Source organism: Pygocentrus nattereri, chromosome 12 (genome assembly GCF_015220715.1).
Source record: "Pygocentrus nattereri isolate fPygNat1 chromosome 12, fPygNat1.pri, whole genome shotgun sequence".
NCBI classification, from domain to species: Eukaryota; Metazoa; Chordata; class Actinopteri; order Characiformes; family Serrasalmidae; genus Pygocentrus; species Pygocentrus nattereri.
In genome coordinates this window covers 21825873-21842688 of record NC_051222.1, presented here as the reverse complement: position 1 = coordinate 21842688, position 16816 = coordinate 21825873, and the positions used below count along the sequence as shown (strand labels likewise).

The 16816-nt window shown below is 40.2% G+C and overlaps 1 protein-coding gene across 2 annotated transcripts; it reads right to left on the bottom strand.

The window, feature by feature from the left end:
- Nucleotides 1-465: 465 nt before the first annotated feature.
- Nucleotides 466-16306, bottom strand: gja5b (gap junction protein, alpha 5b). Of its 2 annotated transcripts, none has more exons than XM_017699006.2 (2): nt 15204-16306; nt 466-3379 (listed from the first exon to the last, which is right to left on the bottom strand). In XM_017699006.2, the coding sequence occupies exon 2, from the start codon at nt 3360-3362 to the stop codon at nt 2196-2198; it is 1167 nt and encodes a 388-aa protein (XP_017554495.1). In that variant the 5' UTR covers nt 3363-3379; nt 15204-16306; the 3' UTR covers nt 466-2195. The 2 variants fall into 2 exon arrangements, with proteins under 2 accessions (XP_017554495.1, XP_017554496.1); XM_017699007.2 differs by lacking the exon at nt 15204-16306 and adding an exon at nt 9854-10207 and having other exon boundaries at nt 546-3379.
- Nucleotides 16307-16816: the final 510 nt, after the last annotated feature.

The window sequence follows — 16816 nt, the reverse complement described above, 5'->3', positions numbered from 1 at the left end:
AGAATGTTCTCTTGTGTCCCAAGGGACTTGCTTACTTTGCCAAACCTTGCCTGGGAAGCAGTCTTCATCCTATTCTGCTCCTTCCCCTTCTGCCGCTCCCAAGCTCCTCCAAAACAGCCTAGACTCCATGGTTCTATAATTATCCAGCGTTCCATAGGGACACATGGTGGAGAGGACTCTGCGCTGCAGGCCTAATTTTAGGACAGGGCAAGATTGCTTAACAGCTGCAGAAAGACAAGCATGTCTGTTTCTTTTTCCTTGTCAAAATAGTCACAGAACGTGAGGGCAGTTTCAGTGTCCAGATGAGCGTGCATGACCTATTAGCATTTGAGAGAAAATTTTGATTAAATATGTGAATTATTTTACATGTAAAGCTGGACAACACTGAAAAATGGGATGAAGGCATTTTGCCATCTAGTGGTAGAAATGAATGTCTGGTAAGGGTGCAGCCTTTTACATTATAACTGCTAGAGGAAATGTGTATATTTATTGAGAGTAAACACTTTTGGGAACAAAATACAGATTTGGATTCAAATATCACAGTAATAAGGAAAATGAGCATTCTTTTATTTGATGATCATGTATGTGGCTCATTCAGAAAACCTAAATAATTGAATAACAGTATTATATGCAGTTATAGTTTGTGTTCTAGGTGAAAGTCACTTCAGCTGAAGATTTAAAATGTGAAATACATGACAAAACATCTAAGAATGTACATACAAAAATGAACAAATAGTGCAAATAATATCCCTGCTATCTATTGATTGTTTGGAAAGAAAAGGAAGTGCATTGGTTTTGAGAATGAAAATAATGAAAAGTTAATAATAAACAAATGAATCAGAAGTTATGCTGTGGTGTAGATAAAGCACCAGGCTTTTAAACAATGAAGTTTTCAAAGCAATTTCAGCCTGAAATTAAGCACAGTTAATAACAGGGAAACTTTTCAAGACCAGTAATGCCTTTAAAGAGCTCCAGTTCTTGTCTCGGTAAAGAAGCACTGATGGTTTTTAGTCTGACAGTGATCTCTATCTGTGTGCTGTGCCACTGGGTCCATACTGCCTTGTCCAATCAGTTAAGGTCCCTGATGCCACTATCTCATGGCCTTTTATTGCATCTCCACATAAGTAGGCAAGTCTCGCACCTGCGGAATTGCTGCAGGATGTTCAGATTGTGTCAACTTTTCTGCAGTTGGTCAGTAACTGTTCTCAAAAACCTCACAAGAGCACATATTGTCTGTTGCTATTGGCTCGCATCACTTAACCACGTCCTTATCTCACAGCAGGCTTGATTTCATTTGTGCCTTCACAGGGCAAGATGGACCAGTTCTAATCGTCAAGTCTTGGTAACATATTTCAACATCTTCTCATAGCTTCTCATCCCAAGAACCCAAAGTGATAGTTCAGTGAAAAATGAAATCTACACAATTTCACACTCACCCAAAATGCAATCCGAGACGTCTGGTGTCTGATGTTTGCTTCTTTAGCTAACAGGAGTTTATGCTCCACACACGACTCAGACTATGTTGAGTTTTTGAGCAGGGGTGCACAGCTCCAGTCCTGGAGGGATGGTGTCCAGCAGAGTTTGATGTTTCTCTACACACCCACTAAACCTCACAATTAACAGATGAGTTTCATCAGGTGTGTTTATGCAGGTAAATCACCAATCTGTACTAGATGCCAGCCTTCCAGAAATGGGGTTGTGCCCCCTTGTTCTTGAGTAATCTCATACTGACTTGCTTATGTGGTTTCTAGATGGCAATGGTCCCCAACCATGGTCCTGGAGAGCTACCCTCCCACAGAGTTTAGATGAAACTTGTATCCTATAAGGTGCCTTGCTTCTTACTTAACTCTAGTGTATCTGATCCAGCCAATCAAGTATCTGGGAGGAGGCTGATTAGCTGAAGAAGTGGCAAATTGTGGTTGGTACTAGGCTCTGCAGGAAGATGGATCTCTAGGACCATAGTTGGAAACCACTGCTATATAGTATCTATGCGTGTATAGAAATGAGAAATAAAAGTACAGACAAAATTCAATGTCAGTAAAATAGCTTTTTGGTTGTGCAACTTTGGCCCATTTCATAACTTCCTTTCCTTGTTAGCTACATTACCCTTTAGCATAACTTCATATGCCAAACACTTCTTTGAAGAGGTAAGGGGAAAATGACATTTTTCACTGAAATATCACTTTAAATCAAGATTATACTGCCAGATCATCTGGCCTCACTCTACTGCTTGTCCCGCTGCTCTTGCTGAACCTCCTCTTGTCGGTTAAAAATCCATTGCTTAGCATTGTGGGTGGAGCACAGGAGTTGGGCGTGTCCACAGGTTCCTGTGAGAAGCTCATCTTAAGGAAGTCCTCGGAGCCCAGGTTGTCGTCATGGCCGCGATGGCGCTCTGTTGCCATATTGGCAGAATTCTGTTGGTGCGCCAGGTGATTGTTGAACGGCGGGCAGCTGGAGTGTGTTCGCAATGAGTGGGGAGATGGTGAGGATGTGGCCAAGCACTCGTTAAAGCCAGGAGGTGGGGTGCAGGTTCTTTCTGGTGTGGAAGGTTCTGGAGAAGCAGCAGCCACTGTTGAGGGTGTGCCGGATCTTTGCTGCTTAGTGGCTTGGTAGTCCTTAATGCACCTCTTGCACTGCTTCCATGCTAAGTGGTAGAGCTCCAAGATGCTCAGAAAGAGCGATACAGCTGCCACTACCAGCATGAACACGATGAAGACATTCTTCTCTGTAGGCCTCGAGATGTAGCAGTTGACTGGGTGTGGGCATGGCGGGCCCTTGCACAGGTAGAGTGCCTGGAGAAAGACCCCATAGATCATGTACTGCACCACTATGAAAACCACCTCCATCAGGCTGCGGATGATGATGCTTAGGACATAGGTCTGCAGCAGTGCCCCCCTCAACTGTACTTTACCTCCTCCACCCTCTTCCTTACCACAGTTCCTCTCTTCCTCGGGGTATTTCTCCCCAACTCCACCTCGTCCTCCTCCTCCTCCTCCCCCTCCTCCTTCTCCCCCCCCTCCCTGGTCTTCCTGTTCCTTCTGTCTCCTCTTCTCCTCCCTGCGGACAGTATGCATGGCGTGGCCCATGTAAATGAGCGAGGGTGTGGAGACAAAGACGATCTGCAGCACCCAGTAGCGGATGTGGGCGATGGGGAAGGCACGGTCGTAGCAGACGTTCTCGCAGCCAGGCTGCTCTGTGTCGCACGTGAAGTCCTCTTGCTCGTCGCCCCATGACGACTCTGCTGCAGTTCCCAGCACCAAGATGCGGAAGATGAAGAGGATGGTGAGCCACACCTTCCCCACCGAGGTGGAGTGCTCCTGCACCTCTTCTAGAAAGTTCCCCAGCAAGCTCCAGTCAGCCATAGACACTCAGATGGTGGCTACAGATACAGAAGAAAGACATCAGAGTGACAGAAGACAGCCTTCAAAATGTCAGATCATAATCCTTGGAGTCTAAAGATTTCTGCCAAAATTGTAGACAAAAATGTGATTTTCTCGCCAGCAGCTGAATTTGTTTTACCAGCCAAATGGTGTCTACAACAAAGATGTTGCATAGTCAGAAATTTTGGACCAAAGTGAAACCACTGCTATGATGTGTGTCTAAGAAACTACCAATGGACAGTGGTGGAGGACTCCGTTCCTGGAGGGCTGGATAAAAACACTTCATAGCTGAGCATTCCTGATTCAGCTCCTAAGATAACTGCCAGGTATAGCAGGAAAACTGTCCCTCTGTTTTAATTCCAGTCTTCCCTTTCCCACCCCTGCAATAGTAGTATCGCATGGGATGACACACAACTTGCACCAGCTACAAGTGTGTCGTGCTGATGGATGACCCAAGCAGAATGTCGTCCTTTTCTTGCATCATAGACTAAACATCAGAGAATATTTATTGTATAATCTGACATGCAGGACAAGCCACAGAAGATTGTATTGCTATCATCTCTTACGATGTGACACAGACTCTGGGATCACTGTTGAAAAGTTTGGAACAAAAGTTTTCAACAATAGAAAAGCAATTCCGTTGCAGACAAGTCTTAAGTGTCAATGTAAATGTGAAGTTTTATTTTAAGTCATTTTGGACCATTTCCATTTGTCTAATTGTCACAAAATTTTCACAATGTAAGGAGCAACTTGTCTTTTAAAATTAAGTCAAAATAATTATAATTTGGTAAAAATAAATAAATTAATTAATAAATAAACAAGAAATAAATTGAAATAATTTAAATAATTAGTAGTAAATAAAAAAATGTAAAAAAAAAAAAAGTAGATGTGTCCAGAAGGGAAAATTGAGCTTTGGAATGATCCAAAATGGCTAAGAAATTTGAGTACCATTAAGAATAAAGTTAGAACAAATTGATTTATCATATTGCAAAGCTGGAGGTCAAATGATAAAGCAGACAACAGAAAAATAACTGAAAATGATAATTACAGTATATTTGATTGAAAAGAAACCTCTAAAATTGTCTTTGGCAAATAGTTTTTAATATTTAAATCCACATTGTACATTATTATTGTATTATGACTTAAGCTGTTATCACAGTTTGCAGTGGGCTTAACAGCCCAAGAGGGATAAAAAGAGATGGAATGGACTGGCATGGTAAAAGGTAACAGCAACCACTAAGAGGCCTATCAGACAGTGGAACACTTTAGGCTAGTTCAGGCTGTGGACAGTGCTGCCTTCCCATGCCCCTTTTTCCAGCAGGATATAAAAGTGCCTATATTTAGCTTATGTGTACAATACTTGAACTGTATACTTTGCAAATAGAGCTGGACTGCGCTTTGCTGGCCAGTACAGTGTGGGAACGAATGACAAAAATGCAGAAGAGTACATTAATAGCTGTGTGTCTCTCAATCGGTATGTAATATACCTTCCTAAACTTTTCCCATATACTCAAGCATTTAGGGAAATGGGTTTTTTAAGGAAGTCTTAGCTAAAAATAAACACAGAGGCAAATCCATCACATTGCTTATCTTTCCCTGACTCCCTGCTTTGGGTGTCGCTTTTGCAGACTGTCTGTTTCCTCTTAACAATGACCTCTCAGAACTGATGTGGATTACTGAAAGCATATCGATTTTTGTAGAGTATGTCAAGAAATAAAGGCAAAGTTACACCAAATAATGACAAAGTGACTAACTGTGAATGCCGTGATGCCACCATGCTTTGCCCTTCGTTCTCATCCTTCTGTGAACAACACTGAGTGACTGGTATGTCTCTCAGTATATGAAATCTCATTGTCCCATTGGGAGAAACTGTTTTCACCTACTTCTTACACCAAGTAATCTGAACAAAAGTACTTCCACCTCTGCATGTAGCACGCATCAGGTTGGTATCCAGGAAAGGGATCAAGCCTAGCAGTTTGTGTGGAGATTCTCCACTGAAAGAAACTGATAGTCCTGGACTCTGAGTAGTGGCTGCTCAGGAAATCCACCAGAGTTTGTTTCTCAGGCAGGTATTAAATAGTTTTACGGCCTCATTTATAAAACATTTGTTTGCATACAGATCTTAAAGCAGTTGTAGTTGAAAAATAATATGTATGTAATAATTTGTGAAGCCTTGGTTTGTGTGCATACGTTAATGCAAGTTTCTAACCTGATTTATAACTGATTCATAGTGGCAGTGCCAATGTGCTACAGTCATTACAAGGCATGTAGTAGTGGGCATTATACAACAGTTAGTTCCTGCCACGCAAGCTGATTGGTTGAACGGCGTTCTAACCCAGAGCCGTGTAGAGACATATTATATTTATTATTATTATTATTATTATTATTATTATTATTATTATTATTATTATTTATTTTTAATAACATTCTTTCGCCATAACATCAGGGTTTTTCACAAACAGTATCATTCCGCTGAGACGCCGTTGCTAAGCAAGGACTTTGCTAGGAGACGCTGGAGCTATTTGAAGGTTTTTACTTCTTACTTCGCGCACAAACAGAAAACGGACACTTTTAAGATTAGAATTTGACGGACAGCCGATTTGGTCCGACTCTGAAGATGAGACGACACTAAATTCCCGAACTGTCAGTCGGTCTGTGTGGAGGCTGAGCAGCGAGTGGGCGGAGCTCGTTACTCTGACGTAGCAACAAGCCGCTCGTTAAGGAACTATAATTTGGCGGAAGGAATCGCTGGACATTAAAACGTGTTAAACGCCGCGTTCAGGGACCAATTTATTAATCTCGTCCTTTATTTATTTAACTGCTGTATTAAAGCAGTAGAACACGAGACGGAGTGTGTTATCGCGAAATAACATCACGACTAACGTGGTGTACATACAGTACGAACCATGCTAACGCTAGCCTGTCCAGCTGGGTGGCTAATCCAGGGGTGTTTCGGTCACGTTTTGAAGTAAAACCCCCTGGTCCCTCAATCATCTCCCGCTGAGTAGTCAAACCCAGGGGTTCTCCGCCTCACAGGAGTAACTGTCAGTTCTCCAGATGGGTCTAGCTTCGAGGGCTTTAGCGCCTCGTTTTGGATTCGCGTCACCACGTCCAACAACAATAATAAACCCGCCTTGGTTTCTGCCTCTTTGTCATCAGTTTATCGGTTTAAGTGTTTAGGTCGCTGATGCTCTGCCAGAAAGATAACGCACATCTTCGTTAGTATTTTATGGCCCATCTGTCTTTTTTATCAGCTGCAGCTCAATGAGAGAGTAAAGAGTCAGACGATAGACAGACTGCCCCCTAGTGTGTGTGTGCTCTCTAGTGTGTATGTGGTGAAAAATGAAAAATGAAAATGAAAACAATAAAATGTAAATGCAAGCCTCTTTTTGCCATTTCTTTTTCCAAAGATCTGTTCAAACATCCTGCCCAAATCAAATTGAAATGAAATGCCTTCATTTGCAATTTCATTTTCACATGAGCACGAGCCGTTTGTGACAAAAATAAAAATAAATTGAAAACGCCTATTTGTCATTTAATTTCAGTCGTTATTCTGGGATTTCATGGCCAAATCTAAAATGAAAAAGTTAATAGACAAAAGAAAACACAAACTTCACTTTGGCTTTGGCTTTTCTTCGTGAAACGCAGAATACATGTCAAAACTAAAATCAAAATGCAAAGTTTACTTTCTTATTTCTTTTTCATAGCGATCAGCTGCAAGTCTGACAAAATGAAAATGAAAATGCAAAATGGATAAATCAACAGTGAAGTGACAGTTCGTGATTCCGTTTGATGCGCTTTAAGGTATCAGACCAAATGGCCTGAGAAAAAACTGTGAAAATGTTATACTGGCGTATATATCAGGGTGCACAATAGTTTTCTAAGTTATACGAACCAGTCTGTGCTCGACCAGGCTTGCATTTGGTCTGATAACTTTTCTCTGAGGCCGTTTGGTCTGATAACTTTTCTCTGAGGCCGTTTGGTCTGACAGCATTTGATCAGTTTCACCAGATGGTGTTTTGCAGTCATGTTTTTGATATAAGAAAGGAAATAGGAAGTGGCCAGGCTCCTCATAAACCAGCTCAGCTACCACCTCCCCCTGAGTTGAGGCCTGCTGATCACTAGAGGGTGCTTCACAACCCACTGGTGGACTGCAGCACATAGATGGAGAAACCCTGGTGTAACCCTGGTCTATCTATCACAGTCTTATGCGATTAGGCTTAGTTTAGCATGGACACCAGACCAATTGCTGAGTTCATTTTTCTTATCGTGCCACCCGAGGAGCCACTTGACTCAGACAGCTGCCTCAGACGAGGCTGCAGTATCAGGGTCTTGTGTACGAAACAAGCTGTGGACCAGTTGGTACTGAACTGTGAATGACTGAAATTTTCCAAATTCAAGCAGTGTCTGACAGTTAGAACAACATGTGCGTGGGATGCACCTGTGAGACTTAAAAGAATTACTTGAGAAATTAATTCAAGCTGAAGTTGATATCTGACTTTTACAGTAACACAGCAGTTGCTTTTAGACGTCTGTACAGGTGCCAAAGAGTAACTGCTACACCATTTATGGTGGGATGGAAAATTCTGAAGCTAGTGAATAAGGCGCCAACATGAGCTCTGTAGAAATTCAGACGTGAAACCATATTTAGCATCATTTTTGCCAAGTTCATAGGGCAAGGATTAGAGAGCAACAGTACACAGGTTTGCACACACACAAAAAATCAGGTGTACTTTGGTTGTTAAATGTGGTTCTTTTTGTTTAAGGGACATCCCAAAATGATAAGGCATAGTTAACCTACCACAATAGACTTACCTAAGCATCTTAAATTTGAAGAAATGTACAATATCCAAAATCAGATCCAAAAGCTTTATATGATATGTTGATCTACTCTTCTTTTCACAGAAAGAAGAGTAAATATTCCACTCAGCATTCCACTTGATGGCTTCAGACAGTTGAAAAACACTGCCGAGCTATTTTGTGTCTAATGTAAGACCAAATATTCTCAATACATTTTAAATCTGGACTCTGACTAGGCCAAAACATTCAGTAATAAGCATTATATTTTGGACTGGTCCCCAATTTTTTCTGCATGCGTGTGTATATACCATGGTATGTATCAAAACCACCAGAAATGTTAACAGTTCATAAACAGGTTTTTTTTTAAAAATCATTCCAAGGCAAATGCTGAGAATTTATCTTAGGAAAAATAAAGTAATTCAGGATAAATTCAAATAATTTTTTAAATAAGGAAAATGATAACCCAGTCACGGAAATTGAAATAAAATCTTTTGTTCTTTTCTGCATGTTATACACTGTTTACATTGTATTGTTTAGCCTTATCAGTGAACCCTCTGAGTACTATCTGGGTTATCCAGGAGGTGTTGATTTAACAAATATGCATATATTATTTTATTGATAGGTAATGAATTTAGCCTTCATCATAATGAAAAAGGACTCGTTCTCTCTCTCTCTCTCTGTAAACAGAAAGTGTGGAGTTGCAGTTCCAAAGGAGTCCCTCTCTAGAGAGTTTGTGGGAAGAATTTGGATAGAACACTCTCAGACCCTCACTGACAAGCCAACATGGATGCATTCGGTTGCGAGTGTCCATGTGAGGGGCCATCTCTCAGTGGGAGGTAAAGGAAAAGATGTTGAAATAACGAGCAGTGGAGTGTTTACAGCTCCCCACTTGATGCTCTTGTAACAGCCATTCCATTTACTACAGCGCTAAATCAACCATGACAGCACCACACCACATCTCAGCCTATAAAACCATCCATACGATTCTGATTCTCATGTTAAAATACGAAAAGCATCAGTTGTCATTTTATTAACATTCTGGACAAATCTCTTCATGTTTGTTGCAACTCTTGCACATCATAACAGAAATAACCTCCTCACACCTACAGTACAGAAAGAAAGGCCCGTAACAGTAATTCAGTATCATGTGCTAAACCTGTACATTATCGATGTATCTTTATAATGAACTCTTGGCCTGGCAACAAATGTGGGAACCATCCAGTAGACAGGCTGAACCTGGCGGCACGGAAGCCCACTCTGAGACTCCGTCTATGGGGTAAAGGCCACTGTTCTGCTCCCCTCCCATGGAGGAAGCAATCTCAAACAATATAATTTCCCTCTTACACTGCACTTAAAAGGAAACTGGCAGGGATCAGGACGCCAAGGCCAAAAAGGGCAATGCTTAGCACTTACAAACAAGAACCCACGCAAATGTCAGCACTCTGTTTAAAAACAGCTGTTAACAAGGTTGAGTCATACAAATTGTGAACAATAGAATAAGTCTAAAGCCATACAAGTCAGTTAATACTTCTTTTTTTGCTAAAATCTTTCTAAATGATGTTGGATTTCCTGCCAAATTGCAGCCTACTGTATACTCATACTCAAGATGAAGTGGAAAAGCAGCCTAATACTTTAAATATATCAGTATATCAGTAAATATTATTAGTACTTACTGTAGACACCATACAAAACAGTCAAAAAGTAGCCACATCGCTAAAACGCTTTCCAGGAGAGTCTTCCTAAATGAACCCGGGCCAAGAAGAACCGAGTTCAGCTGGATTTGCCCTTAGTCAGCTCTCTCTTGTTAATGTCCTTGAATCCAGAGCAGCATACCTATGAACTTTATCCATCTGGGGGGCTTTAGGGAGGAAGGGAACAAACCCCACACCCTTCTCCTTCACGTGTTTACGTTTGGTAAGAGAACAATGCTCTTTTTTTGCTGTAGAAGAGTCTACAGATAGAGATAGGGGCTGGGAAACACTACAGAGATCAGAAAGGGTGCAGAAAACAGCGCTGGAGAAACCAGACGTTTCCGTTTCGTGTTTGTGCTGTCTGGGTTTGACTTGCTGCAGTGACAATTGACACAGTAGGAGGGAATGCTTGGGAGGAATACAGAGTAGTTAGTAGTGACTGAGATTCTAAGAAATTGGTTTCATGTTGAGTAAGAAGGATTTTGTTTAAAAAAACTCTGATGTCACCTAGTTTACTTATTATGAAACCTGTTGTTGGCATCAAATTGAAAATAGGCATATATTTTTCAAGAAACAATACATTTTCTCAGTTTCAACATTCGATATGTTGTCTAATCTAATCTGATCATCATTGCATTTTATTCTTATTTACATTTTGCACAGCGTCCCAGTTTTTTTGGAAATGGGGTTGCACATTTTTCTTACTTTCTGAGATGAGAGTTTATGAAGAACATAAACATTGTTTTCAGGATTTAAAATGTATTTATTTATTTAAACATTTATTCTCCACTTCATACAGTTTATATATGAAAAGTAGGCTGCCATACATACATCTGCTATTTCAGCCTATAGCAGTTTAGATCTAGAGCTCATTTAGATATATCACTCTTAAAAGGACAGTAACAAATACAGCCTGTTTAATTGTAAGGGATAAAGAGAGATTGTAAAATGGTCTGTTTTTGCTACAACACATAAGTGGTATAAGTGGGTCTCAGGGAAAAAACTAAATACATGACAAATATAGGATATGGATCCTTAAACCTCCTTCAGTAGGTCCCCCACTGCCCACACACACACAAACATACACACACACACACACACACACACACACACACACAGACATATACACATCTTCTAAGCTGGAGCCTATCCCAGTGGTCATCAGGCGGAAGGCAAGATATACCCTTCCATTCCACCATTCTACCCATGGAATGGAATTTATGCCAGACATTTTATTGAATCTAATCAAATAAAAAATGTTTTTCACTGTAACTCCATCATGTTAACTAGGGCTCTGTTGATGCTCTGTGTGTGAAATGTTGTGACGCTGTGTTGAGCTGCTAATGGGCAATGATGGGTGAAAGGGTGTACATCAAGTAAATACAGTAAAACACAGTTATAAATGTATATTGCTTGCTGACCTCAGATGATCAAACTTTCAGTTCTCTAACTCATACACACTTCTATCTATATAGCTAGAAAAACACATAAAAAGGGTCATCCAAAACCGGTGGAAATTGCTTAGTATGGCAGTGTGGAAAAGGGTAAAAGAAAAAAGCTGCTTGTATTTTGTGAACAAGGTATTTCCTCCATGCCTCCACAAGTGTAGAACAGCTTTTGCTTGTTGGCTTTCTAGAACCCATGTGTGAAACACAAGACCCGTGGGCTAAGTCAGGCCTGTGGCACAGACTAATTCGGCCTGCAAAATTATGTCAATTTTTCTTTTAGCCCATTTCAAACGTAAAGTGTGCTCCCACTCCTCCCCAACAATGATCTATGGGACAGCAACACACACACAAAAAGGCAGATGTCTAGTTAAAGCAAACGAGTGGTTTTTTAAAACTTACTGTAGACTGGGGACATTTAAAGAGGTTTAACAGTTCTCTGCAGCCAGCGTAGTCTGTTATTTTATATAAAACCATTTGATTTTATTACATTTTTTTAATCGTCCAAGTGTTCAGTGCCCATTTTTTGCCATTGTAGTTTTGGCATCTGTAGAATAAACAATGGCCAGTTGGGGTCATGGCAAAATGCCAAGTAATAATAAAATAAAAACACTGCTGTCCCACGGATTTGTTGAATTTTAGTGGTTGGGTTTGACACCCCTGTTCTAGAATGTGGGCACAGCTTGACCATCTTCACTCGTTCAAGAAATGTAAGGGTTGGGTTAGAGCTGGCATGCATGGTACATACTTCGGTATTCTGGTTATTTAGCAACTATCCAAACCCTGTATGTAGTAATTAAGGAAGAGCCATCAGACATGAATATTAGCATTATCCATAAAGCTTGATGTTATGACGGAATCAGGACCTAGGTTAGCATTCATGTTCTGCGATCTTTTGTGAACTTAGGACATAGAAGTGCATGGCTGGTTTAGGCCACCCAAGACTCACATTACACAGTAGATATCTATAGTATATGAAAAGCCCTTCATCAAACAGATGGCGTACACTTGTTATTTGGTTCTCTATAAATGACCTTGGTTTTCTTTGGATTTGTTTTCAGCACTGAGCTTCAGGTTGGAAGGTTGAGCTTTAACCCCTTTTCACAGTAGCCATTAAATAAATGCAATTCCTGCCTTTTGTCCTTCAACGCTGAAATATATTATAGAATATATTTCTGGGACTTACAAAAACTGGAATGTTTTTTATCCAACACTTATAAAGCTGTGTTTAAATACTATTTGTTACTGTAGTAGCTGCACACATTTTTAAGTCAAGAAAGCTGTACTATCCATTTTATCTCAACACGGCCTTCTTTATGGAGGAATGTGAACTATTTCCATAGCAAGGGGTTCACCCTCTGTGCCTTTCACACCTCATTGATTACTAGCAGCTCAACACAGAGTCATAACATTTCACACACAGATAGCCAACAGTATCCTAGTTAATCTGGTAACAGTATTTTATGTGATTAAATTAATTAAAAATATGTAAGTTGATTTCACTATGATTTCCCTATGCCTGCAGAAAGAAGCTACTCTGAAGACGAATCCAGGATCAACTGTTTCTATTCAAATCCTAACCAAAGTGTAAAGACAAAAAAAAAAAAACTAAACTCCTATAAACAAGCGCTTCTGAATGGTTCTTGGCTTGAATGTACAGTTTTAGGGAAAACGTTTATTGGTATATGAAGGCTTTTTAAAATTAAGGTTCTTCATGCTTACACATCTCATTTCTAAAAATTATTCATAAGGGAACCAAAAACCATCTTCTATGGCATTGCTCCAAAGAACTGTTTGGAAAATTTATCATAAGATTGTAACTGATCTTAGTTGAGGGACTAAAAGGAGCCTGCTATTAATATTCAGTCAATACAATTGTCAGAAATTCAGATGTCCAACTTTCCAACATTTCTCTCAGTTGTGCATTTCCTACAGGAATCATTTAAAGTTAGGTAACTATACAAGAACATCGTGTCCCTGATCTTTGTTCAGGTCAAACCTGTATGAAACGTCCCAGCTTTATGCACACCAGCCTTCACTTTCCCTGACGCTTTTACTAGCTCCACTGCCCTAATAAATATTTACATCGCCCTGTCCTACTGTCACAGCCTGAATCCCCTTTTACAGTAAAACGACTGTGGAGAGGAGAAGTGCAGAGGGTTGACAAGGCTTACAAGAAGAAATGTATTTGTGTGGGGCTCCCTGTGTTGAATTGCTGAACTGATACCCTGATTGAAATAGCATAAGATGGCATTTGGTTACTAATTACAGCAAAAAGTGAACAAGGCTAAGCTTACTGAGCTTAAACTGTGTTATTGGATATGCTTCACACAAGGCTGTGACAGGCACAGATGTGTGTGCATTTCTTGTACTGAAACACTCTCTTGGGAATCATTATAACATAATGACTTGGCATCTATTTTCAGACATTCACCCGTTCTTTCAAAACCAATTGAATACAGAAACAATCTTGACCTGAAGCCAAAGACTGAGGAGGTAGATTATACTGATTACACTCACCTTAAATTTCATCCTCACGTAAAACCTTATTATATTCTAAAACAATAATATCCTTCACCTTTATACCTTTTATCTTCCTTGCTATATTAACACATAAAGGGTTGAAAGAGTGACGCTGTAAAAAAGGCATGTTTATTTAAAGTTGACGTCTGCTGTTTATGTTCTTCCATATCTGGTTTATTTTATATTCCATCTTGTTTGCACTTTATCTTAATGCTTTCTCTGCTGTTTATGCTTTTAGACATAATGTTGTGCTCATAGTAACCAACACAATAGCAGTAACTAAGACAAACATTGTAATGTTATTCATGATGTACCTGTTCAACACACAATTCTTGGCTTTATTAATAGATATTCTGTTTTGTTTGCCAATACTTCATTCTTAGCATGTGACAAGAACCAGTCCTTTTAAAAACCAGTCCTGTGACATTGGCTGGGGGAATTGACATAATGGGTTATAATTATCAATGTGGCTAATATCAGCATTATATTAATGGAGCTACTGGAGCAATTAATGAGTTTCAGTTTTAAATAGTTTTTTCCTTTAAATTCTCAAAGGAATACCCTTATATACGGCTTTATAGAAACATTAATTTTATGTAAGTCAAATCTCTAAGTGCACTGTAATAAGTGGAAGAGAAGCAGAAGTTGATTTGAAGTCTTTTGAGGTTTGAGTCGATGTATTACTTTTAATTATCTAAACTAAAATTTTGTTTGGCATTGTTTTGTTCCATTTGAGTTAGTATAAAAGTAGTTATGCTGCTTCTTGCATCATAAAGTATTTTTCATTGTACACTAAATAATCATATACCTTACTATGCACGTTTGCTTTTGTTACTCAGAACAAAATCTCCAAAATTATAACTTTACACAAGAAACAAAAAACATGCTGTACTTTTGATGTAAGTCAATAGAACTAGACTTTTTTCCCAAGGAAATGTGGGCCATTTCTTTTGGCCATGAAATTTACACCCAAAACAGGCAATTTCAAATTATTTCAAAAACTTTTTAGTTCCAACAGCAGCAAAATATTAGTTAATCTCCAACTTTAGATCTTGAAATTCAGTGTTTATGCACTTTAGACTTAATAGTTTACTTAAGTAAAAATGAATTTGCTGAGTGAACCCAGTTTAACTTGCGGCGACAGTGTCCTTTTTTTTTAGTAAACTCAACAGTCACTGTATACATTGTGCAGAAGTCTGGCGAGCTTGTGTCTCATGCGTGAAATGTAAGAGCTGATGAATATGAATGTGGTACTTGCACATGCATAAAACAGGCTGGGATTTGTGCAGTAATTTTCCTTAATGTGAAAGAGCATCAACCTCCAATAGCAAACCATGCAGAGTCTTTCACAAAGGCTACTCTACCTGTGTGACCTGCTGCTCGGCTTCTTTTCCAACTGATGGGTCTCTCCTAAATATCAGACAGCTGGGCAGATGTCTCTATCAGGTGACCTCTGTAGCCCTCTACGATTGCGTAGTTTGTGTCTCAATGAAGAAATAGCTCCAGGCTGTCTCGCGCTCAAACTCGCATCTCTAAAGGTAGACTGATAATGAACTTCAGAGACCTCCAAGCTTGAGCTGATGACGACTCTATTAGTGTAAAGATTGGGAGTTGCCTAAGATTAGTGCCTGAGGCACAAAGCACCTGACAAAAGGCAGACAGAATAAGGCAGAGGGGCTCTCTTCTTGTTCCCCCTGCTATCGAGTCAGATCGTTTGATGTCTCTCAGTAGTAGGGCTGAGGGAGTTAGCACAACTTTTGCTCTGATTCGAGGTGTTGAGATTGACACATTCGCTGGGTTTGGGTGAAGGCAGTATGTCCCTCTTCAATGCTGTCTCTGCTGATACACCAGTAGAGGGCTGGATGTTAGGCCATCAGCTCTAATCTGGATTGATAGTCCCTCTCTCACTCTTCTCTCTGTGTCTTGTAGATGTCTTGTGATCCTCAGATTGATGGACAAGATGGGCTTTCGGTTCCTCTTTACTAATGCAGAGGCTAAGGATGGATGTCTCTCTGGTTGCCTTCAAGGGATCAAACTTCTCTCTTCCTCCTGAAAGTTGGTCTCCTTCAACCTGGGCCAGGAGGGAAAGACAAACGTTCCTGATGTACTTGATGGCAGATCTTTTTTTTTTTATCTGAGCCAGAAGGATATCTTCATCTCTTCGCTGAGGCAGGCTGTGTGATCTCCCCCTCTGGTCCTCCTGTTGAGTCAGTGGAAGATTTCACGTATTCTCTCTTCACGTTGAAATTTTGCCTCGTTCTTTCTACAATCTGTCTAAGAATTGTGTCCTCAGCTGACGAGTAGAGACGAAGGCTCATCTGAAGGAAGACTCCCAGTGTAGCGTTACCCTTATTTCCAACTGCTGATAAACAGAAGCAGCTGCTCAAAGGCCGTGGTTCGAACCACACTGGAAAGTGCACCCAAAGGCATTAGGGCATTGTAAGAAAAACCAGCAGCCTTTTCCTCCTCCTTTGCCCTCCCTACTTAACTCCTTAACTCCCCCCACCCCTCTCTCTCATTCTCCCTCCTTCCTCTCTCCAGTTGGAGTGCCCCCCGCCTGCCTGCCTAGCCGATGCTCTATTTTAGTTTAGGCGAATATCTCTGCATCAGGAAAGGAAGTGAGATTTGTATTGGGAAAACAATGGGAATTCTACCTAGGGCTCTCAGTTTCAGGATAATTACCTCAAGCTCGTCTAGTTTTCTGAAGCTACATACTGAGATGCATTCAGAGTTATGCATATGGTATTCACAAATACTGCAGAATGTCTTAAGACAAAATGCTGTCATCTTTACTGTGTACTATTATAAGATATAGTTGTGTGCAAAAGTTTGAGCGCCACTGGCCAAATTTCATTAGTTGTTGATTTTTTGGAGTGAAAAGAAGTAAACACAACCTCTACAACAAACCATTAAAATGTAAATGTACAGTTATTTTATGGTTGATTGCTGAGTAACACCCCTTTTGTCAGATATCACA

Bases quoted from the DNA above. Each gene is read 5' to 3' on its own strand.
- gja5b (XM_017699006.2), bottom strand. From the start codon at position 3,362: ATGGCTGACTGGAGCTTGCTGGGGAACTTTCTAGAAGAGGTGCAGGAG.